Source organism: Heterodontus francisci, chromosome 10, assembly GCF_036365525.1.
Source record: "Heterodontus francisci isolate sHetFra1 chromosome 10, sHetFra1.hap1, whole genome shotgun sequence".
Taxonomy (NCBI): Eukaryota; Metazoa; Chordata; class Chondrichthyes; order Heterodontiformes; family Heterodontidae; genus Heterodontus; species Heterodontus francisci.
Window position 1 is genome coordinate 42,686,703 of NC_090380.1, and position 25,934 is coordinate 42,712,636.

At 43.5% G+C, this 25,934-nt stretch overlaps 1 protein-coding gene and 1 long non-coding RNA gene across 6 annotated transcripts in view; one reads left to right on the plus strand and one right to left on the minus strand.

Annotated features, from left to right (window-relative positions):
- Positions 1–25,934, minus strand: part of ltn1 (listerin E3 ubiquitin protein ligase 1) — a 169,624-nt gene that overhangs the window by 81,767 nt on the left and 61,923 nt on the right. For all 5 annotated transcript variants that reach the window (XM_068040504.1, XM_068040503.1, XM_068040502.1 and 2 more), the window contains 3 exons: positions 10,085–10,238; positions 4,832–4,982; positions 4,354–4,555 (listed from right to left, as the gene is read on the minus strand). In XM_068040504.1, coding sequence (XP_067896605.1) covers positions 4,354–4,555; positions 4,832–4,982; positions 10,085–10,238 — 507 coding nt within the window. The remainder of the gene's footprint in view (positions 1–4,353; positions 4,556–4,831; positions 4,983–10,084; positions 10,239–25,934) is intronic.
- Positions 21,465–24,042, plus strand: LOC137374425 (uncharacterized). Its single transcript, XR_010975819.1, has 3 exons — positions 21,465–21,660; positions 22,122–22,288; positions 23,618–24,042. It is a non-coding gene; the product is annotated as an uncharacterized lncRNA (long non-coding RNA).

Sequence of the window (25,934 nt, forward strand, 5' to 3'; positions counted from 1 at the left end):
ACTGCAATCCTGATCCTAACCACTCACTGCGTAAAACAGCTTTTCCACATGTCACCTCTGGTTCTTTTGCCAATCATGTTAAATAGGTGTCCTCTGGTTCCTGACCCTTCCAACAACAGGAACAGTTTCTCCCTATCTACTCTGTCCAGACCTCCCATGATTTTGAACACCTCTATCAAACCTCCTCTCAACCATCTCTTCTCTAAGGGGAACAATCCCAGCTTCGCCAATCTCGCCATGTAACTGAAAACTCTCATCCGAGAAACTATTTCAATAAATCTTTTCTGTACCCTCTCTAATGCCTTCAAGTGCTAATCCGTCTGAAAGTGTGGTGCCCAAAATTGGGCATAATATTCCACTTGATGCCAAACCAGTATTTTATAAAGGTAATTTCCTTGCTTTTGTGCTCTATGCCTCTACTTATAAAGCCCAGGATCATATGCCTTATTAACCGCTTTCTTAACCTGCACTGCCACCTTCAATGATTTGTGTACATATACCCCCAGGTCCCTCTGCTCCTTTAGAATTGTATCATATATTTTGTATTGCCGCTCATCGTTCCTCCTCCCAAAATGCATCACTTCACACTTCTCTGCATTAAATTACATCTGCCACGTGTCTGCCCATTCCATCAGCCTGAGTACGTCCTCCTTAAGCCTATCACTATCCTCCTCACAGTTCACAATACTTCCAAGTTTTGTGTCATCTGCAAATTTTGAAATTGTGCCCTGCACACCCATTTCTAGGCTATTAATACAGATCAAGAAAAGCAGTAGCCCTGATACTGACGCTCCGGGGAACCCTACTATATATCGTCCTTCAGTTTGAAAAACCACCATTCATCACTACTCTGCTTCCTGTCACTCAGCCAACTTCACATCCATGTTGCCACTGTCCCTTTCATTCCGTGGGCTTCAACTTTGCTGACAAGCCTATTATGTGGCACTTTATCAAACGCCTTTTGGAAGTCCAGGTACACCACATCTACTGTATTATCCTCATCAACCCTCTCTGTTACCTAATCAAAAAACTCAATCAAGTGAAACATGATTTGCGCTTAACAAATCCTTGCTTGCTTTCCTTAATTAATTCACATTTGTCCAAGTGACTGTTGATAACCCAGGACATAATTGTTTGTAAAAACTTTCTCACCACTGAGGTTAAACTAATTGACCTGTAGTTGCTGGGCTTACCTTTACATCCTTTTTTGAACAAGAGTGTAACATTTGCAATTCTCCAGTCCTTTGACACCACCCTGTATCCAAGCAGAATTAGAATATTATGGCTGGTGCCTCCACAATTTCCACCCTTAATTCCCTCAGTATCCTTGGATGCATCTGATCTGGCCTTGGTGACTTATCAACTTCAAGTACAACTAGCCTTTCTAATACCTCCTCTTTATCAATTTCTAGCCCATCCAGTGTCTCAATTACCTCTTCTTTCACAATGACTTTGGCAGCATCTTCCTCCTTGGCAAAGACAGATGCAAAGAACTCATTTAGTGCCTCAGCCATGCAAACTGCCTCCATGCGTAAATCCCCTTTTTGGTCCCCTTTTGTCCCTACTCCTCCTTTTCCCACCATTTTGTTTCTTTGCTTTTGATTTTTTGGTAGCTTGGTGCTGTGGGAGTTCAGGCTAATACTATCTATATTTTTAAGTTCGGGTAATATGCAGGCCATCGTGGATCTTCACTGTACTGGGGCAGTCAACTTCCATCCATCATTGAAAATCTAATCTCTGAAGCACAAGAAGCAGCATGCAAGAGGGTGAGGGGTTTATGAATCTTGGCTCTCCTGTCTGCAGTCATCATCAACAGCAATTAGCATTTCTACAGCACCTCTATCATACTAAAACAACCCAGGGCACCTCACAGGAGCATTAGCAAAGAAAATATGGCACTGAGCCACATAAAGGGATATCAAGGTGGCCAAAAGCTTGCTCAAAAAGGTAGGTGCCAGAGATTTCAGGACATGGGGATAACACAAGAAATAGGAGCAGAAGTAGACCATATGGCCCATTGAGCCTGCTCCACCATTCAATGCAATCATGGCTGATCTTGGGCTTCAACTCCACTTTCCTGCCTGCTCCCCATACCCCTTGATTCCCTGCAAGACCAAAAATCTATCTATCCCAGCCTTAAATGTATTCAATGATGGAGCATCCACAACCCTCTGGGGTAGAGAATTCCAAAGATTCACAACTCTTTGAGTGAAGTAATTTCTCCTCATCTCAGTCCTGAATGATTGACCCCTTATCCTGAGAACGGTGTCCCTGTGTTCTAGATTCCCTGACCAGTGGGAACAATCTCTCAGCTTCTACCCTATCAAACCCTTTCAGAATCTTGTATGTCACAATTAGATCGCCTCTCATTCTTCTAAACTCCAGAGAATATAGGTCCAATTTACTCAGCCTCTCATCAGAGGACAACCCCCTCATCCCAGGGACCAATTTAGTAAATCTTCACTGCACTGCCTCCAGTGCAAGTATATCCTTTGTTGGGACCAAAGCTGCACACAATATTCCAGGTGCAGTCTCACCAAAGTCCTGTACAATTTTAGTAAGACTTCTTTAGTCCTGTACTCCTATCCCCTTGCAATAAAGGCCAACATGCAATTACTTTCTTAATAGCCTGCTGCACTTGCATGTTAACTTTGTGTTTTCCTTGTACGAGTACCCCCAAGTCTCTCTGAACATCAACACTTAGCAGTTTCGCACCTTTTAAAAATATTCTGCTTTTCTATTTTTACGACCAAAGTGAACAACTTCACACTTCCCTACATTATACTCCATTTGCCATCTTGTTGCCCACTCACTTAACCTGTTAATATCTCTTTGCAGCCTCTCTACATCCTTCCTGCAGCTTCCACCGAGCTTTGTATCATCAGAATAATTTAGGAGAGAAATTAGAAATCATCTGCAGGGGCAGTAGTGGGAGACAGGACTCAAAGGTTTGTTGAACCTTGTTTAACTGGAACTGTCCAACAGTTACATTGTGTTGGACAAGTTTGAACTGGACAGGAATTCAGAGGAGGATAGTCCTAAGCAACATTATGGCACCGTAGAACAAAGAACTGCAGGTAGACTGCAAGAATAAGAGAGTGGTAGTAGTAAGAGATTCTATGATCAGGGGAATAGATGTCCTGTTTCTTGCAGTTGCAACCAGCAGTTCTGAATGGTATGTTAACTTCCTAACGCCTTGGTGAAGAAAAATTGGGAAGGGAGTGAGAGCAGCCAAAAGTCAAAGTGCATATGGAAGCAATGATGCAAATAAGATACAAGTATATTGGAGGTCTTGCAGAAATCATTTTAAGGAATAAGGCACTCGATTGAAAAGCAAAACGTCAAGTGTGGTAACCTGCTGGACAGGTTAAGATGATGATGTCCTGATGCACACTAGGTAGTTGAAAGAGTCAGAGAGGAAATAGTAGACACTCTGGCCACAATAATTCAATCCGCTAAGTATACAAATTGCACCATAGGACTGCAGAGTAGTCAGCGTAAACACCTCTGTTCAAGAAAGGAGGAGGACAAATGGAGTAATTGTAGACCAGATAATCTAATGTTAATTGTGGGCAAACCCATATAATCCATAATTTGAGCTGACATTAGTGAACATTTAGAAACATGTGGATTAGCCAAGGATAGCCACCATGGATTTATTAAAGGGAGAGAAAGGATGACAGTGTGAACAGTTTTTTAAAACTTCCAATTAAAGCATTCAATTTTGTAGCTTTGGGCTAACAGTTAAGTTGCTTCCAAGAACAGTGTACAAGATGAAAACTCCTAATTCTGTCCATCTTAGGGAGACAGGTATTATGGATGTAAAGGCAGTCTATATACTCCAGGAGACAGGAATTTCATCACTGGGATTGCTTTCAAATTCTGATATCAAATTTTGATTTTATCTATAAATCAAGGTGGTCTTGAGAGTGTGAACAGCAGTGATGATGGCCAGAAAAGTAAGTTAACAGCATCAATCTGTTGGAATAGATTATCAGTATTTAGTATAAACACTGGAAAAACAGCTATGCTATCAGGATTGTTCATATGAAAGCACACATATTTACATTTTTCTTCCTTTCAAACTGCGGCTCATCCTATAAAGAGAAGGTTGACTGTATCATATCCAGCATCATACTGAGTAATGCAGTATTAGAGTTTAACCAGTATAAATATCATTCCACAAGCTCTTTAGGTTACCCTATTGTAAATATCAAAGCATTTTCTTAACTTTCTGGGCCATAAACTATTTCACACTCATTTAAGTGCATTTTAATTAATATGTATTTATAACTGTGGTTGATTATTTAACAGCATAACCAGTTATTCATTTTTACTCCCATACAAGCTTACTTTGTGATGGAGACATGACCGTATGAATTTCTTCCTGTTCATTAAAGACATTGGCTTCTAGTATCTCTAACAGCACTTGGCTTAATAACGCTGTGGTACACAAATGATTTGGTATCTTGTCAGAAGAGTAAGTATCAGTGCCAGCACACAAGGCATTCCTGTTCAGACTTAGCTGTTCCATCAGCAACACTTTACTCAGCCACTGTGAATAAACCACATGTTAAACTTTGAAAGCTATTTATCATTAACATTTTGGATAGAAGTACACTTTATTTTTAATTATACATTAGAATGTCCAGAGTCAGGTCACCAGGTAATTTTGCATTTTTGAAGATAGCGGCTGAAGCTACATTTTCGATTAATGAAATTTCAAACTATATCTAGTCATTACATTAAAGGATTACCCAGAAGAAAAAATGTAGCATATGGTTACAAAATTAGTGCAAGTTTACATCTTGCACTATCTTACATATTTTACCTGTGGAGTAAGTCTCTGCCTCAGATTTTCCCATTCAGAATTGTTTGGAACCATGCATTCAACTAATGTTTTGAGATGACCAAGAGACTGAGCTTGAGCTGATTTCAGGTTATCAAGCAAAGTATAAGTGCAGGAAAGAAGCACCTGAAGGCTTTACAGAGGGAAAAAATAAAGTTAATGTACATCAACTGCAAGCAATTCTTAAAGAATTAGATGATTATCAATGAAGCAAGCTTTTGCACAAATATGATTTTAGATTCATTCTATAAAGAACACCACTGTTTGCTAATCTTTTAATTCAGGTGATTTTCCAGCTTCCTAGTAAAACATCTTTGAGAAAATATCTACATTAGATCATGGGGTCATCTAATGGATAGAATTTCACAAGATATTTTAAAGTGAAAGGCTCATTGCACTGATGGAAAATTGATCAGCAAGTTAAAATTGGACTGACAATCGGAAACAGATGACAAACCGAAAACAAAACTGCAGTTCTGAATAAGGGTTACTGACCTGAAACGTTAATAACTCTGCTTCTCTCTCCACAGATGCTGCCAGACCTACTGAGTATTTCCAGCATTTCTTATTTTTATTTCAGATTTCCAGCATCTGCAGTATTTTGCTTTTATATAAATACAGCAGTTACCTATTATATACACATTATCCATAGACAATTTGGAGATAATACTTGTATAAAGATTATAAAATTTGCACATTATACCAAGCTATATAGCCAGGTGATCAATATCAACCTGCATTTACATAGATCTTCATGCAGAAAAACATTCAAACCACTTCACAGATGAGTCATAGAAACATTTACGGCATAGAAAGAGGCCATTCGGTCCATCAAGTCCATGCCAACTCTCTATGGAGCAATCCAGTCAGTCCCACTCCCCCGTTCAATCTCCATAGCCCTGCAAGTTTATTTCCTTCAAGCGCCCATCCAATATCCTTTTGAAATCATTGATTCTCTCCGCTTCCACCACCCTCGTGGGCAGCGAGTTCCAGGTTATTCCCCAACAAAAATATTGATATCTTGTTGAATATATACATATATACAGGGTTAAGGAAAATCCCAAAGCCTTTTATTCATATATAAGGAGCAAGAGGGTAACGAGAGAAAGGATTGGCCCACTCAAGGACAAAGGAGGAAAGTTATGCGTGGAGTCAGAGAAAATGGGTGAGATTCTAAACGAGTACTTTGCATCGGTATTCACCGAGGAGAGGGACATGGCGGATGTTGAGGTTAGGGACAGATGTTTGATTACTCTAGGTCAAGTCGGCATAAGGAGGGAGGAAGTGTTGGGTATTCTAAAAGGCATTAAGGTGGACAAGTCCCCAGGTCCGGATGGGATCTATCCCAGGTTACTGAGGGAAGCGAGAGAGGAAATAGCTGGGGCCTTAACAGATATCTTTGCAGCATCCTTAAACACGGGTGAGGTCCCGGAGGACTGGAGAATTGCTAATGTTGTCCCCTTGTTTAAGAAGGGTAGCAGGGATAATCCAGGTAATTATAGACCGGTGAGCCTGACGTCAGTGGTAGGGAAGCTGCTGGAGAAGATACTGAGGGATAGGATCTATTCCCATTTGGAAGAAAATGGGCTTATCAGTGATAGGCAACATGGTTTTGTGCAGGGAAGGTCATGTCTTACCAACTTAATAGAATTCTTTGAGGAAGTGACAAAGTTGATTGATGAGGAAAGGGCTGTAGATGTCATATACATGGACTTCAGTAAGGCGTTTGATAAGGTTCCCCATGGTAGGCTGATGGAGAAAGTGAAGTCGCATGGGGTCCAGGGTGTACTAGCTAGATGGATAAAGAACTGGCTGGGCAACAGGAGACAGAGAGTAGCAGTGGAAGGGAGTTTCTCAAAATGGAGACGTGTGACCAGTGGTGTTCCACAGGGATCCGTGCTGGGACCACTGTTGTTTGTGATATACATAAATGATTTGGAGGAAAGTATAGGTGGTCTGATTAGCAAGTTTGCAGACGACACTAAGATCGGTGGAGTAGCAGATAGTGAAGGGGACTGTCAGAGAATACAGCAGAATATAAATAGATTGGAGAGCTGGGCAGAGAAATGGCAGATGGAGTTCAATCAGGGCAAATGCGAGGTGATGCATTTTGGAAGATCCAATTCAAGAGTGAATTATACAGTAAATGGAAAAGTCCTGGGGAAAATTGATGTACAGAGAGATTTGGGTGTTCAGTTCCATTGTTCCCTGAAGGTGGCAACGCAGGTCAATAGAGTGGTCAAGAAGGCATACGGCATGCTTTCCTTCATCGGACGGGGTATTGAGTACAAGAGTTGGCAGGTCATGTTACAGTTGTATAAGACTTTGGTTCGGCCACATTTGGAATACTGCGTGCAGTTCTGGTCGCCACATTACCAAAAGGATGTAGATGCTTTGGAGAGGGTGCAGAGGAGGTTCACCAGGATGTTGTCTGGTATGGAGGGCGCTAGCTATGAAGAGAGGTTGAGCAGATTAGGATTATTTTCATTAGAAAGACGGAGGTTGAGGGGGGACCTGATTGAGGTGTACAAAATCATGAGAGGTATAGACAGGGTGGATAGCAAGAAGCTTTTTCCCAGAGTAGGGGAATCATTTACTAGGGGTCACGAGTTCAAAGTGAGAGGGGTAAAGTTTAGGGGGGATATGCGTGGAAAGTTCTTTACGCAGAGGGTGGTGGGTGCCTGGAACGCGTTGCCAGCAGAGGTGGTAGACGCGGGCACAATAGCATCTTTTAAGATGTATCTAGACAGATACATGAATGGGCAGGAAGCAGAGAGATACAGACCCTTAGAAAATAGGCGACATGTTTAGATAGAGGATCTGGATCGGCGCAGGCTTGGAGGGCCGAAGGACCTGCTCCTGTGCTGTCATTTTCTTTGTTCTTTGTTCATATTCACAGACAGTTCTGACTCTGTAGTCTATAGCCAAGAGAGCAGGTGTTGAGTCCTTGCAAAAGCCAAGAGAGGTGACTAAAAGATTAGTCTAAGAGATGTGCTTTAAGGAACCTTTAAAACTTGGAAAGTCGCGTAGAGGGATTTGGGGAGAGAATTGCAGAGATTAGGGGCAAGGAAGCTGAAGACTAATACAAACAGCAGAGCAGATGCAATGAGGGATATAAAAGTCAGTGCATCAGAGGACATAGGAGGGATTCAAGGCTGGAAAAGTTGCAAGGTTAGGGTGGGGTGAGACTGCAGAGGGATCTTTCAATGAGGATTTTAAATTTTATCCACAGGAGGTCAGCACACCAGCACAGGCCAGCAAGGACACAGGTGATAGACAAACAGGGCTGGTTATGGGACAGGATGCAAGTACTCGTGTTTTGGCTGATCGAGAATTTATAGAAATTGGCAGTCTGAAGGCTGGCAAGGAAGGAATTTGAGAATTGTAGCGGCGGTAAAGAACATTTGGATAAGGATTTCAGCAACAGGCTCATCCACAGATTATCAGGCAGGTGGCTCAATAGCATGAAGTGGGCAGGGGAGTGAAGAGAAGTGGTGAAGAGGTGACATTGAATATTGTCAACATACATATGGAAGCTGACTCAGTGTCACTGACTGGCAGCACGCAGATGAGGATGGATTATCATTTAAAAATTGATGGGATTCGTGGGGAACTCCAGAGGTGACAATGTGGGAGCCAAAAGAGAAGCCATTTTTATTGATGCGCTACCTGAAATTAGTTAGGTAGGAGTGCAACAACACAAGGGCAAATGGGGTAGAGACAGTGAATCAAGTTAGCTTGATCATCTGTACCAAGTACAACAGAGAGGTCAAGCGAACAAGGAGGGGACAAAAATGCCATGGTCGCGGTCACAGTGAATATTGATTCTGACTTTGACGAGGGTGGCCTCAGTGCTATGGTCAGGGCAGAAAATGGATTCTAATATAAAGCTGCGAGGTGATGACATGCTAAGAGCCTTAGGTAAGAAGCAGAGGATAGTGATTTAGTGGAATTGGAGGAGATGGATATTCAAAGCTGGGCATTATCAGTGAGCTAAAGAGCATTCAAAGAGATCTTAAGCAGATGAGCTAAGAAATAAGGAACTTAGTAGATTGACTATGGAATGCAGTAAGTCGAAGCTGAAGAGTGGAGACATAGGAAATCAATAAATATACGTGTGAGTTTTACTTATCTTTGGGGATATGAGTTTAATTTAATGCAGAGCATTTCCACAAAAAAATAAAATGGGTGGTAGTAACGCCCTCGATGGGACAAATAGTAGGCCGTTTATGTAAAGAATGAACTTGATGGACTGAATGATCTTTTCTTCTTCCATGCTATGCTAGGCATTTTGAAGAGTATCCAATAGTTTGTATCAGAATAAAATGTTCTTAAATTATGGTGTAATAAACAGGTGGTTATTTGCTTTTTTCCAGTGTGCCACTATGCTTTCAAACTTTTTTAAGCACAAAATTAAAGAAGCGTTTTTTTCCTTTCACCTAGTTTAGCTTTGATTTGCCTGCCTCAATTGGCTACACCTCCTTCAAGGACACTCTGATCTACTTTCAGAGGTACGGTTGATGCTGCCTCTGATTCATCCTTTGAAGTGCTTACTTCTGCAAATCAGACCCTTCCCTTCTTTGAGGTCAGCACTTTGGCTACACTAATGACTACTCTCCATTCACCTGATGTACCATCTTAAGCAAATTGTAAAATGTCACCAAGGAATGGGTTTTGAACCTAACCCTTCCAGTCTGTGGGGTAATGCACTGATGAACCATATCACTGGATTACTTACCATTTTAGTATAAATAAATATAATTTAAAGCAGCTATGCAAGATAGATTTAAAATTCAATTTACAGTCTTGACTAATTTGTTCAAAATCCTTTGAATATGTAACAATACACGTTTGCTTGCTGATAATTATTTTCACAACAAAATATTTGTATACAATAAGAAATCGCTTAGCCATGGGCAACATTCTTATCATCACACTACAGCTGGAAATTTCAAACATAATTCCCATGACTGTGATTTCAAAGAAGAGTAATTGCAATTGCCAGGCATACAGAACGCAAAAATGCCTCATCTCAGATTTACTACAAAATGTAATGGAATATCTTATGAGATATATATTAAGATCAGACAAGTATGTCGTATAACTAAGCAGCTGCTGTACACAACAGGTAAACTAAGCTCATTTAGCTGGATAAGGGTTAACGTCTTAAAGACAAATATATTTACCAATGAAGAAAATATGAGAGAAAGGGCACACTTATTCATTAAATAATACCTCTTCACATCCAGTGTTGATGTTTGGACTTGACTTTTCAACCATGTTGCAGAGCTATGAAAGAAACCACATTTTCTAAAATGTCCTTCTTGTTGATTGATTAGTGAAGTTAATCCCAGCAACCAGGTGTGTTGTAGTTTGTGCAGATCAGCATCTAAAACAGGATGATAAAACTTAATCTTTCAAACAAAAAATAAAACATATATTAACATGCTTCAGTTTCCTGTATTTATATGTTAGTTCTAAGATTTGGGAATGGTTCCTCTGAAATTATTGCTTGTATAATCTGTGCAAAGATATACCCAAGAGGGCATTCAACAAAGTTTATTTTCCTGACTTGAAAATATGTAGATAAGGTTAAAAAAAATCACAATGTTGAAGACTTATACAACTGCATATTAACTGTTTAAGTGTTAATAGAATGAAATGTGAAATTTATATCACAAAATGTACTTTATATAGAAATAAAACAGCCAAACTACAATTTCTCATCATTTTAATATAAGAACGAACATAAGAACTAGGAGCAGGAGTAGGCATTTCAGCCCCTCGAGCCTGCTCCGCCATTCAATATGATCATGGCTGATCTCCATCTTGGCCTCAACTCCACCTTCCTGCCCGTTCTCCATAACCCTTCAACCCATTTCTAATTAAAAATCTGTCTAACTCCTGTTTAAATTTACTCAATGTCCCGGCATCCACCGCACTCTGGGGTAGTGACTCCAAAGACTCATGACCCTTTGAGAGAAGTCATTTCTCCTCATCTCTTTATATAAAATTGGTTTTAATGTGATTTGCAATGAGGAGACAGCTTGCTCAGGGATTTGTATTCTGAAAATTTGACTGATCATCAGGAAGGCAGAAGATAACCTAATTATTTTTTAACTTTAAAATGAAAACATAATTTGATTACTCACTTTTCTTGACAATATTCTTCCTAATGTAAGTTATATAGATGAATTATCATCTGTATATGTGCCTTAGACATACAAGATCCAATTTAATGAATAATGTAATAGTGACAAAATAATATTTTCTAGTGGTTGCAAAAAGAGAGAATGATTCCGAAAGAAATATAGATTTCAAAAGATAATCTCTAGCAGTGAGAGGGTTTAGTCTTCAGAAGCTACAATTAGAATAAAAAGCATTACAGTAAATATGGTGTGCGAACATCCAAAATGCATTAATAAGTCTACGTCCTCTTAAACAGCACGAACAATGAAAGATTAGTTCCTTCGGAATGCAACAACAACCAGTTTAGTTTGCTCACCTTGACAATGTAAATTAGTGATTAGTTTAAGTGATGGAAAAATTTAGCCAAATAGCTCTGTCTCATTATAAAATCTAACTGTTCGGAATATAGAAGGGAGTGAACTTTCAAGAATGTAGCTACAACGACATGGCAAAATGGTAAGACTCAGAATGTCAGTGGAAAAGTGCAGAATTAAGATATTAGTAATAAACTCACATTGTAGGTTACATAGAATTGTACCACAAACACTTAACTATTTTGACAACTGCACGATTGAAAAACAAATGTAAATCCGTCAACGAATGGCATTAATATCTAATAATAATTTCAGTAAATAACATAATAAATTATTTTTGATGCTGCTACTTCTGTTGTGCCATAATGTTAAAGGCAAATGAAGTTCATTCTTCTGATGCATAGCAGCTAAAGACATCAGGGGAAAACCCTCCGCTGGTTGGAGTCATACCTAGCACAAAGGAAGATGATTGTGGTTGTTGGAGGTCAATCATCTCAGTCCCAGGACATCGCTGCAGGAGTTCCTCATGATAGTGTCCTAGGCCCAAACATCTTCAGCTGCTTCATCAATGACCTTCTCTCCACCATAAAGTCAGAAGTGGGAATGTTCGCTGATGATCGCAGAGTGTTCAGCACCACTTGCAACTCCTCAGATGCTGAAGCAGTCTGTGCCCACACACAGCAAGACCTGGACAACATTCAGGCTTGGGCTGCTTAGTGGCAAGTAACATTTGCACCACACAAGTGCCAGGCAATGGCCATCTTCAACAAGAGAGAATCTAACCAGCTCCTCTTGGCGTTCAATGGTATTATGATCGCTGGATCTCCCACCATCAACATCTGGGGGTTTACTATTGACCAGAAACTTAACTGCACCAGCCGTGTAAATCCGTCAACGAATGGCTGCAAGAGCAGGTCAGAGACTGGGAATTCTGTAGCAAGTAACTCACCTCCTCAAAATCTCTCCACCATCTACAAAGCACAAGTCTAGAGTGTAATGGAATACTCTCCACTTGCCTGGATGAGTGTGTCGGCAACAACACTCAAGAAACTCAACACCATCCACTTGATCAGCACCCTATCCACCAATTTAAGAATTCACTCACTCTAATACTAGCACACAGTAGCAGCAGTGTATACCCTAGGCTCCTTTGACAGCACCTTTTAAAGTCATGCCTCTACCACCTAGACAGGCAAGAGCAGCAGACACATGGGAACACCATCACCTGCAAGTTCCCCTCCAATTCACACACCAACATGACTTGGAACTGTACTGCCATTCCTTCACTGTAGCTGGGTCAAAATCAGAATCACAGAATTGTTAAAGCACAGGAGGAGGCCATTTGACCTGTCGTTTCTGTGCTGGCTCTCCAAAACAGCAGTTTACCTAGTGTCACTCCGCAGTCTTCTCCCCGTAGCCCTGCACATTCTTCCTTTTCAGATAACAATCCAATTCCCTCTTGAATGCCTCAATTGAACCTGCCTTCACTATGCTCTCAGGCAGTGCATTCTAGATCCTAACGTGAAGAAGTTTATCCTCATGTCGTTATTGCTTCTTTTGCCGATTACCTTAAACTTATGCCCTCTTGTTCTTGATCCTCCCATCAAAGGGGACAGTTTTTCCCCATCTGCCCTGTCCAGACCCCTAATGATTTTGATTACGTCTATCAAATCTCCTCTCGATCTTCTCTTCTCCAAAGAAAACAGTCCCAACCTCTCCATTCTATCCACATAACTGAAGTTCCTCATCCCTGGAACCATTCTCATGAACCTCTTTTGCACTCTTTCTAATACCTTCACATCTTCCCTAAAGTGTGGCACCCAGAACTGGACACAATACTCCAGTTGAGGCTGAACCAGTGCGTTATACAAGTTTAATATAACTTTCTTGCTTTTGTACTCTACGTTGCTATTAATGAAGCCTAGGATGCTCTATTAACCATGCTCTCAACCTGTCCTGCCACCTTCAATGATTTATGCAGATATACACCCAGGTCTCTCTGCTCCTGCACCCCCTTTAGAATTGCACCTTTTATTTTATATTGTCTCTCCGCATTCTCCCAACCAAAATGAATCACTTCACACTTCTCTGCATTAAATTTCATCTGCCACTTGTTCCACAAACCTGTCTATGTCCTTTTGAAGTTCTACACTACCCTCCTCACAGATCACAATGTTTCCAAGTTTTGTATCATCCGCAAATTTCTGGAGCTTCCTTCCTAACAGCACTGTGGGTGTACCTATACCACATGGGCTGCAGCAGTTAATGAAGGCAGCTTACCATCACCCTCTCAAGAGCAATTAGGGATGGGTAACAAGTGCTGGCCTTGCCAGGGATGCTCACATCCCATGAATGAATAAAAATTATGCTACTGAATCAAGATAATCCCAAGTCTGCCTCTGGTCTGTGCTGAGTTAGCTGATCTCAGTTTGGCAGCATTAGGGGCACCATAATTAGCTCATGACCCCAGGCCAGCGACGTGAAAACGTCCCTAAAAGGTTTTCATTACCAATCAGTATCAAGTTACCCCTGTTGAAATTTTCAGGTTTGTGAACATTGGGCATGAAGAGGATTCATCTTGGCCATGATGTCCTGCATGGCTCAACAGTCTGTTGATAATCACTGTCTAAGCTCACACATTAAGACCACATTTAAAAGTTAACAGAGAGCTGCTGGTACCTGTGGAATTTTTGGTGCAACAAAAATCATCAGTTTCAAGAAAAAAGGGGAGATGATAATAAATGGAATCAATGAAACCTAACACAAAGCTGAGATCTTCTGATAATGTAATAGAAGAGATCAAGTCCACGTCCCAGTTTGTGGCATTGTGCACTAATGTTTCCAAACACTCTAGGTCTGATATTAACGCTGATAGTGGGTGGGTTTTGCACATGTTAAAAATCTTGCCTTATCTGTACATGTCATTCTACTCATTCAAGCTGCCATAATCTACTCCTATCCAATACAGTTTGCTGACACATCTTAACAAGCAGTTACAAAATTTGCTAGGCAATATAGTATTGCCTCAAAAGAGAAAAAGAAGTATGGTTCCACAGATTGGCAGTGATAGAATCAAACAAAAATATACAACAGAACACTGAAAACGATTTACATTTATATAGCACCTTTCACAACCTCAAAATGTCCCAAAGCACTTTACAGCCAATGAAGTGTAGTCACTGTTGTAATGCCGGAAATGCGGCAACCAACTTACTTACAAAAAGCTCCACAAACAGCAATGTGATAATGGCCATATAACCTGTTTCAGTGATGTTGATTGAGGGATAAATATTGGCAAGGACACTGGGGATAACTCCTTTGCTCTTCTTCAAAATAATGCAATGGGATCTTTTACATCCATCTGAGAATGAGGGGCTAAACCATGGTTGTCCAACATACGGCCCATGAACCAGAGTTCGGCCCTCCAAAGGTTTCCATCTGGTCCCGGGTGTGAACGGCTGGAATGTCAGGCACCTAGGCCTAGGCCGGCAGCTATAGGTTTGTTAGGATCCTGCTCCCACACAACATGGCTGCATCTAGCGGAGAGCGGCATTCACAGCCTGATCTATTATCCACATTTATGGTGACTGCACAGATGGTGAGCACGGAGCGGGTAGTGGAGAGTGGAAAGTGCGGCAGCGGGGAGCAGGGAGTGAGAGACTCACACAGAAAGAAAGCGGGGAGTGGGGGACGGGGGGAGAAGAGACAGAGACAGATGGGGGTAGAGGAAGACGGGGGGGGGAGGGGGGAAAAAGAGAGAGACGAGGGGGGGGTGGGGGGGAGAGAGAGACGATGGGGGGGGGGGGGAAGTGACAGACGGTGAGGGGGGCGGGGGGGAGGGAGAGAGACGGGGCGGGGGAGAAAGAGAGAGACGGGGCGGGGGAGAAAGAGAGAGACGGGGCGGGGGAGAAAGAGAGAGACGGGGCGGGGGAGAAAGAGAGAGACGGGGCGGGGGAGAAAGAGAGAGACGGGGCGGGGGAGAAAGAGAGAGACGGGGCGGGGGAGAAAGAGAGAGACGGGGCGGGGGAGAAAGAGAGAGACGGGGCGGGGGAGAAAGAGAGAGACGGGGCGGGGGAGAAAGAGAGAGACGGGGCGGGGGAGAAAGAGAGAGACGGGGCGGGGGAGAAAGAGAGAGACGGGGCGGGGGAGAAAGAGAGAGACGGGGCGGGGGAGAAAGAGAGAGACGGGGCGGGGGAGAAAGAGAGAGACGGGGCGGGGGAGAAAGAGAGAGACGGGGCGGGGGAGAAAGAGAGAGACGGGGCGGGGGAGAAAGAGAGAGACGGGGCGGGGGAGAAAGAGAGAGACGGGGCGGGGGAGAAAGAGAGAGACGGGGCGGGGGAGAAAGAGAGAGACGGGGCGGGGGAGAAAGAGAGAGACGGGGCGGGGGAGAAAGAGAGAGACGGGGCGGGGGAGAAAGAGAGAGACGGGGCGGGGGAGAAAGAGAGAGACGGGGCGGGGGAGAAAGAGAGAGACGGGGCGGGGGAGAAAGAGAGAGACGGGGCGGGGGAGAAAGAGAGAGACGGGGCGGGGGAGAAAGAGAGAGACGGGGCGGGGGAGAAAGAGAGAGACGGGGCGGGGGAGAAAGAGAGAGACGGGGCGGGGGAGAAAGAGAGAGACGGGGCGGGGGAGAAAGAGAGAGACGGGGCGGGGGAGAAAGAGAGAGACGGGGCGGGGGAGAAAGAGAGAGACGGGGCGGGGGAGAAAGAGAGAGACGGGGCGGGGGAGAAAGAGAGAGACGGGGCGGGGGAGAAAGAGAGAGACGGGGCGGGGGAGAAAGAGAGAGACGGGGCGGGGGAGAAAGAGAGAGACGGGGCGGGGGAGAAAGAGAGAGACGGGGCGGGGGAGAAAGAGAGAGACGGGGCGGGGGAGAAAGAGAGAGACGGGGCGGGGGAGAAAGAGAGAGACGGGGCGGGGGAGAAAGAGAGAGACGGGGCGGGGGAGAAAGAGAGAGACGGGGCGGGGGAGAAAGAGAGAGACGGGGCGGGGGAGAAAGAGAGAGACGGGGCGGGGGAGAAAGAGAGAGACGGGGCGGGGGAGAAAGAGAGAGACGGGGCGGGGGAGAAAGAGAGAGACGGGGCGGGGGAGAAAGAGAGAGACGGGGCGGGGGAGAAAGAGAGAGACGGGGCGGGGGAGAAAGAGAGAGACGGGGCGGGGGAGAAAGAGAGAGACGGGGCGGGGGAGAAAGAGAGAGACGGGGCGGGGGAGAAAGAGAGAGACGGGGCGGGGGAGAAAGAGAGAGACGGGGCGGGGGAGAAAGAGAGAGACGGGGCGGGGGAGAAAGAGAGAGACGGGGCGGGGGAGAAAGAGAGAGACGGGGCGGGGGAGAAAGAGAGAGACGGGGCGGGGGAGAAAGAGAGAGACGGGGCGGGGGAGAAAGAGAGAGACGGGGCGGGGGAGAAAGAGAGAGACGGGGCGGGGGAGAAAGAGAGAGACGGGGCGGGGGAGAAAGAGAGAGACGGGGCGGGGGAGAAAGAGAGAGACGGGGCGGGGGAGAAAGAGAGAGACGGGGCGGGGGAGAAAGAGAGAGACGGGGCGGGGGAGAAAGAGAGAGACGGGGCGGGGGAGAAAGAGAGAGACGGGGCGGGGGAGAAAGAGAGAGACGGGGCGGGGGAGAAAGAGAGAGACGGGGCGGGGGAGAAAGAGAGAGACGGGGCGGGGGAGAAAGAGAGAGACGGGGCGGGGGAGAAAGAGAGAGACGGGGCGGGGGAGAAAGAGAGAGACGGGGCGGGGGAGAAAGAGAGAGACGGGGCGGGGGAGAAAGAGAGAGACGGGGCGGGGGAGAAAGAGAGAGACGGGGCGGGGGAGAAAGAGAGAGACGGGGCGGGGGAGAAAGAGAGAGACGGGGCGGGGGAGAAAGAGAGAGACGGGGCGGGGGAGAAAGAGAGAGACGGGGCGGGGGAGAAAGAGAGAGACGGGGCGGGGGAGAAAGAGAGAGACGGGGCGGGGGAGAAAGAGAGAGACGGGGCGGGGGAGAAAGAGAGAGACGGGGCGGGGGAGAAAGAGAGAGACGGGGCGGGGGAGAAAGAGAGAGACGGGGCGGGGGAGAAAGAGAGAGACGGGGCGGGGGAGAAAGAGAGAGACGGGGCGGGGGAGAAAGAGAGAGACGGGGCGGGGGAGAAAGAGAGAGACGGGGCGGGGGAGAAAGAGAGAGACGGGGCGGGGGAGAAAGAGAGAGACGGGGCGGGGGAGAAAGAGAGAGACGGGGCGGGGGAGAAAGAGAGAGACGGGGCGGGGGAGAAAGAGAGAGACGGGGCGGGGGAGAAAGAGAGAGACGGGGCGGGGGAGAAAGAGAGAGACGGGGCGGGGGAGAAAGAGAGAGACGGGGCGGGGGAGAAAGAGAGAGACGGGGCGGGGGAGAAAGAGAGAGACGGGGCGGGGGAGAAAGAGAGAGACGGGGCGGGGGAGAAAGAGAGAGACGGGGCGGGGGAGAAAGAGAGAGACGGGGCGGGGGAGAAAGAGAGAGACGGGGCGGGGGAGAAAGAGAGAGACGGGGCGGGGGAGAAAGAGAGAGACGGGGCGGGGGAGAAAGAGAGAGACGGGGCGGGGGAGAAAGAGAGAGACGGGGCGGGGGAGAAAGAGAGAGACGGGGCGGGGGAGAAAGAGAGAGACGGGGCGGGGGAGAAAGAGAGAGACGGGGCGGGGGAGAAAGAGAGAGACGGGGCGGGGGAGAAAGAGAGAGACGGGGCGGGGGAGAAAGAGAGAGACGGGGCGGGGGAGAAAGAGAGAGACGGGGCGGGGGAGAAAGAGAGAGACGGGGCGGGGGAGAAAGAGAGAGACGGGGCGGGGGAGAAAGAGAGAGACGGGGCGGGGGAGAAAGAGAGAGACGGGGCGGGGGAGAAAGAGAGAGACGGGGCGGGGGAGAAAGAGAGAGACGGGGCGGGGGAGAAAGAGAGAGACGGGGCGGGGGAGAAAGAGAGAGACGGGGCGGGGGAGAAAGAGAGAGACGGGGCGGGGGAGAAAGAGAGAGACGGGGCGGGGGAGAAAGAGAGAGACGGGGCGGGGGAGAAAGAGAGAGACGGGGCGGGGGAGAAAGAGAGAGACGGGGCGGGGGAGAAAGAGAGAGACGGGGCGGGGGAGAAAGAGAGAGACGGGGCGGGGGAGAAAGAGAGAGACGGGGCGGGGGGAGAAAGAGAGAGACGGGGCGGGGGAGAAAGAGAGAGACGGGGCGGGGGAGAAAGAGAGAGACGGGGCGGGGGAGAAAGAGAGAGACGGGGCGGGGGAGAAAGAGAGAGACGGGGCGGGGGAGAAAGAGAGAGACGGGGCGGGGGAGAAAGAGAGAGACGGGGCGGGGGAGAAAGAGAGAGACGGGGCGGGGGAGAAAGAGAGAGACGGGGCGGGGGAGAAAGAGAGAGACGGGGCGGGGGAGAAAGAGAGAGACGGGGCGGGGGAGAAAGAGAGAGACGGGGCGGGGGAGAAAGAGAGAGACGGGGCGGGGGAGAAAGAGAGAGACGGGGCGGGGGAGAAAGAGAGAGACGGGGCGGGGGAGAAAGAGAGAGACGGGGCGGGGGAGAAAGAGAGAGACGGGGCGGGGGAGAAAGAGAGAGACGGGGCGGGGGAGAAAGAGAGAGACGGGGCGGGGGAGAAAGAGAGAGACGGGGCGGGGGAGAAAGAGAGAGACGGGGCGGGGGAGAAAGAGAGAGACGGGGCGGGGGAGAAAGAGAGAGACAGGGCGGGGGAGAAAGAGAGAGACAGGGCGGGGGGGGGGAGAAGCGAGAGACGGGGGGGGCAAGAGAGATTCTAATTCCATTTTCCAGCACTTGGCCCATAGCCTTGCATGCTATGGCGTTTCAAGTGCTCATCTAAATACTTCTTAAATGTTGTGAGGGTTCCTGCCTCGACCACCCCTTCAGGCAGTGTGTTCCAGATTCCAACCACCCTCTGGGTGAATTTTTTTTTCCTCAAATCCCCTCAAATTAAGAGTTATACAGCATAGAAACAGGCCAATATAGTCTTTTAGAGTACTTACTAATATGTGCTAACATCCTCAGTTTTGAGCCCAATTGCATCTAATAATTTTCACTGGTTCTCTGACCACCCTCTTCCATTGTGGTAGCTTTTTTATACTTAGCCACAACTGCTATTTTTTTTAATCAAGTTTCTCTGCTCCTCTGATCACTCTTTTAACATATTCTTGTATTTATCCCAGTAAGCTTCTACTCCCTTCAGAATTTCTATAGGCCATTTTCCCTCTTTATCTCACTTTTAATATTTTATGAATCCACTTCTGTTCACATTTGTTTATTATTGAGTTTGTATCCTGCATGCAGGATTGGTGCAGGGATCGTTGCTGTTTAATACTCTTTATTAATGATCTTGCTGTAGCTGTTGGGAACACAATCTGCAAATTTGCATTTGATACTAAGACCTGTGCGAGTGTAAGGACTATAGACAATGCCTGACTGCTTCAGGTGGATCTTGGTGTGTTGGAGAATTGGGCTTGTGGCTGTGAAATTATGTTTAATTTCTGCATGTGGGAAGGGTGAACGTTCAACATACATACACCCTTCGAGGAAAAGCATTCGAGGAGGTGGAAAAAGGGAGATGGCTGCACAGATCAATAAAGGTTCATGTGCAATGCCATGAAGTGATAGCTAGAGCAAACAGAATCTTGCGGTGCATTTATAGTACAATCGACTTTAAGACAAACTATACTATTTCATCCTTGATCAGACATCAATTGGAATACTGCGTCCAGTTTCCTCATAGGGTGGGTGATATTTGAGGCTTTGGAAAGGGTGCAGAGGAGGGCCACTAGAGTAATTCCCAGTTTAAAGCAGCTTATTTATCAAGACAGGCTAAAAGAGCTGGGACTCTATACTTTAGAGAAGCATAAACTATGGAGTGATCTGATCAAGATTTAGAAGATGATAAAGGAATAGATTGTGTTTGAATTGACAGTTTATTACAATTAAATAGGTTAGAAAGAATATGGGATCACAATTTTGTGTTACATAAGGCTAGACCTAGGTTAGATGTTAGGAGATGGTTCTTCTTCCAGAGAGCAGAGACCTCTGGAACAGGCTGCCAACTTTTATTGCTGTGAGAGGTGAACCTGTTTCTGGTTGGGCCAGGGATCCCCTCTTACAAAAGTTAGGTATTGCAAAGAAATATCAGGGCTAGAGTTTCAATCACCAGGGTTGGGGAAGGGGGAGAGGTCAAAGAGGAATTTCTCAGATTTTGTTTCCCTTGCAAATTGCCCTGGGCTTTGACCTGGTATCTCGCTGCTCCCAGGAGATCACATGGTTTTGGATGAAGTGTAAAGTATATATATTGTGGTACACAAGATACCACAATGGTGTGGGACAGGCTAGATGGACAAAGGATCCTCTTTTCCTGTTCAACATTATTCTTAAGCATGGCATTTTACCTTTAAAGGTGATACACCTGAGTTCTAATGAAATGTTGTTGAATACCCTCTGCCTAACTTATTTGTTTTAATCGTTTCCTTATCATTTTAAATATTTAAAGTGCATAAAATTTTTAAAAGGTGAAAAATAGTATTGCAGATTATAACAGTAAAATGGTAAAAGAAAAAAAAATCATTGTGGCATGTAACCTACCTGTAGTACAGAATGAAAATTCATAGTCAATGATACAAACAATCCACTTTCTATACAACTGAACAGAAAAAAACTTTTCCAATTACATTAAAATTAATTACCATCGACTTCTATTTTTACATGACAAATGTACACAAAATATTACCGAGCAGGGACTTCAAAACAATTTAGCAACAGCACTGTGTTTCAGGTTACCCCAGCAGTTTTATCTGTAACATTTAAACAAAGCAATTCAATAGCAGTAACACCAGAGGATGTGATTTTAAAGTTCATTTTAATTTAGGGTAACAGAGTTCATTACTTGTTGAATAACCGTTGCTGCACAGTTCACTGAAATGTAACTTAAATAATTGTCAGCATTAAGATGCATTTCCTATGCAGCAAAATCTGGAAAAGAAAAAGCACAGGAGTTTTAATGGGCTGCAGTTCCAAAGAGGAACTAAGTGGCATGGTTTAATGTGCATTACACTAATTCAATAGGCTGTGATCTACGTGGTCTGCATGATTGACTGCACTGCTATCCACATAATAGTGAAAGTGTTTGCAGACCGTTTCAATCAAGACTCAAGTGAAATTTTATCCTAGTATGCAACCAAAGGAAGTCACACAGATGTATTTAAATATGGTGGAGAATATTTTCTTACAGTATTGGTAACTGAAAATATTCATATATTCATCAAAATAATGAATGTTAAATACATCATTGTTCTTCTAACCATATTGATAGCAATGTCTTCAGTATGTGAAGGTAAGCGCTGCATTTTTACTAAGATAAAAAGAATTGTATTGCCATACATCGAGTGCAAATTGTAATTCAGACCAAGATAAACAACATTTTAAACTATGTGCTGAAATCATTTTACTGCGTCACAAAGTAACATCAGTTTTCAATGGCAATGCATCTTGTGGCTAGCTTGCAATGGCAGTAGTTGTTATCAATATGAAGTTAAATGAATGTCTGTATCATTCTATCATTATGGTCAGTATCCTTTTTAAGATTTAAATATGTTCTGTTAGGCTTTAGAAGTTGAAAGCAAAATATGCAAGATTCTTATTTTATTCTGCAGTAATCTTTAGTTTTTGTGAACATTTACCAAGTGGTTGAAACTAGCTATGTTCATATTGTTGTTGCTGTACTGATGATACATTTTTAAGAGTCACAGTAAGCCATCAAATCCTGAATGATTAATTTATTTATTCCTTTGTTAGGACTCCAGCAGTTTGCACGTTGGGCAGAAACACAGCCAACGGAAGATGTTAGTCAATCAGTAAACCGTATTATTCGATGCTCAGGATGCAAACAGTCTGCTACAAGAGAAAATAAACGCATACGACCTAAACTCTCTCGCAAAGGTCCACTGCCTTTCTAAAATCAGGTAATAAAAACACAAGACTTTATTTAGATTGTCTTTCCTGTTTGTACTTTAGCACACCTTACTACAAAAATTGTTATATGAGAATAGACAACAGAGATGGAGTGATGAAATAAACATTGGTTGTAAAAAAAAATGAAAATTCCTGAAATACAAAAACAGGTGTTCTCCAGAATCAGAGCCTTCATATTTCAGAATGAATTGGTCTTTATTGACAGTCTTACTCAAAGTTGATAAAGAGTAGATGGCATGGAAAATAAACATACCAAACTGCTGTAAAGATATGTGTTTCTCTCAGATTAAGATGGAGACATGCTTGGAGAGGTCAGGCTAGAAGGAAACTACATGCCATTTAAACTTGCATTATGATCATTGAGTGATAAGATCAACAATAATTCATTTTACCAGAACTGCAAATGCTTTAACAACCACAAATTTGCTGAGCCAATAAGAAAAGTAGCTCTGAAAAGTAGGATACATGAACAGTCAAAGGCTTTTTAACTGGAATACCTGTACAACAGACAAAATATGCCCTTTACCATATCTTCACTACAAAGAAAACAGAAAAATGAGTTTAAATGAATTGCTATTAATAAGTCATCCATTATTCTAGCAAAGATGTAGCAATTTGCATTACCTTTCAAATATTTTTTAAACCTATACATATTAGGACCAATGTATGGTAATACCTTGTGCAGAAGAAAAATAGTTGGTTCTAGATTTTAGTTGGACTATCTGGAGTTGGTATTGAAGAGAGGAAAAGCATTTTCCAACAAGACGAGGAGGGAAAATATTGGACAGTGATTCAACGAGTCTTTCTCACGCACTCCCTACCAGTCTGGTTACAGAATAGCACTGACAAGATCACCTGTATGCCTTCTTGACCGATTCATATGCTGTTCAGTTTACAGTGACGGGGACAGGATAAAATGTCCAGCATTGCCTATTTAATTCATTTTGCACAAATATACTAAATATGGTAAACTACTAAAATTAACAGAGTAAGGAAAGTAATGTTTTGTAATGGAATCAGAACAGCCATTCATTTTCAATCAGTAAGGTAAATTATAAAATCTGTGCCAGGAAAACAGTTAAGCAGTGCACGGGTAAACACTCAAGACTCCATAGTAAATCAATCATTTGCCTTTTTCCATCAGAACCATAGCAACCTCTTGCAGTCATTCTTTACTTAAAAAGGAATTTGGATTTGAAATACAGGGCCAGTATTGTTATCACTGGGCCTGTTGTCCAGTTTGCCACAGTAACATAAAAACAAAGCCACTTCTATCAATTCAATATAATTTCTCTTCTGTTTTTTTTTCTGCCTTACAGACACACTACTGCACGCAGCAGTTATTTTCTGCAAAGATCATGTCCTGTGCCATCTACGAATAGAACTACCAAGGACAAACATCCTTTTACTATCTCTTTGAGGAATACAATCTATATTTCTGTTGGGATGCATAAGATATCAGTTTCAGCTGCTCACTACTGCTGCCACAGAAGGATCCCACTTGTTCCAGATGTGAATGTGCCACTTGAGTGAATATAATTAAAAGGTCAAAAGAAACTGTAACATGCTTTGAGACAGACTGTTCACTACAAACAACCACCATTTTCTCCACGTACTCCAGAGAGGACCAATTCTATCTGTAAGCAAAAAAATCCTGTGCCAGCTATTTCTGCTCAATAAACCCAGTGATGTGATTAAGAGTTAGCTTTAAAAATAATTATCTAACATTTAAAAATGCCAATATTGGGAGTCCAAGAAAATTTGTCATTAAAGATGATTTCATAAGTGAAATACTGCCAATTACAGGGGGTCTGCTTGAATTATTCATTGATCATTGAAAGAGCTAGACAAATGCCGGCAAACCAGAGCTGAAATATTATTAAGATTTAGTGAAAGACCTTCAGTTACATATTAGGATTACAAGGTTGTGTGCTTTGCTATTTACTATTATGAGATTTTCAAGAGGAAAAGTAAAATTATTGCCACATATACCCTGAAATCATTGCTTAATGCATCATTGAAAGCAACAAAAATTACCAAATATTTAAAAAATTCTATCACACACCATTTATGGATAAATTGAAAATTAGTTTATAGCTGAAGAGAGAATACATAAATAAGAGTAGCTATTTCACAAAATAATTTACTTTCAAATCACTAAACTTGCCTGAAATCTTACTACATAATTCCACAATTAAAATCAAATTTACAATTTTTACTATTTTAAAGTTATTCTGCTCATTCAGATTTCTCAAATTTAAAAAAAATATATTGAACAATTCCTTCTTTCTGCTGCTTTGTTTTAGATCTTAGATTGTCCGTTGTTTTAGAGAATACTGTGCTTTCTGGGCTGTCTATTTCTTAAGATTTCAGTTCAGATAGCACATAGCTCAAAAATGTTCTATTGCAGGAAGAATGTTATTCAATATCACAAGTACCTTTATTACTAAAATATTGTTTTACTAAATTAAACCCTTCTCTGGTCTTGATGTCCATTTTAAAGCTGGGGAACATTTAATCAAATATGGGTCTCTGAAAACTAGCTCCAGAGGCAGTTTTTTTGTTTAGCCAGTTTCAGGACATTATAGTTGGCCTGATCACAACATTAAAGCAATCAGGTCAAATTTATGAGGTTTTTCAGTGCTAAATTCGGCACTCTGGCCACACATCAACTGCCACTAACCATAAATAACACAAACATCAACCGATAGCTACTGGGATATATTTATTTACTTCTAGCACATAGGTTGCCTTCTCAAGAGTTTTATTCTTCCTTGCTCCATTCTTCAAGAACTACTACAGGTTTACAAGAAAATAATCTCTCTAGCTAACCTGCCACATTACCCTGTGCAATCAAATGATTGGCTTGGTACTCAGATTGTACATATGTATGTTCTATTAATGACATCGCAAAATCTAATTTGATTTTACTCTTCAAGAGGTTCTGCATCAAAAATAATTGAAACAAAATATATCTATAGAATTGTGAGTTGGTGATTCTTAGATGTTTTAAATGGGAAGTGAGTTTTAAAGTACCAGTTATATACATGTGGTCAGAAAATGCTGGAAACACTCAGTAAGTCAGTCAGCACCTGTGAAGAGAACAGCCAAGTTAAAATTTCAGATATAACCTCCATCAGAACTGGAAACATTTATAGATGGTCAGCATTTAAAAAGAAATGGAGAGGGGGAAAGCACACAAATAAATACAAGAGAGGAACTAAAATGTATAGTAAAACATTTTAGAATGGAAGAAAGGACATGTTTAAATGGTTCAAACTTCAGCCGTCCTCTTTTGGATCCACCCTTGATCATCAATATCACTGTGATAGTCAATGCTCCTCTAACCACTGGAATTACCACTTCATGAATTACTGCCTCTCTACTATTGCAGAACTGCATACATGTTGTCTTCAGCAGCACTGAGTTTTAGGGCAATACTGGTCCTCAGTACTATACATCATCCTTCATCTCATCAAGCATTTTTTCCAAAAATCTTTCTGCCCCTCCTTCCTTTTAGGTAACTGTCATGCAGGCCCCCACCGGCCAAGAATGAGGCATATTAATTTTTTCATATAAACACTGATTTTAAACTGTTGCTGGGAAGAAGAAAAGCCTGTTACAAGGGCTGCCAGA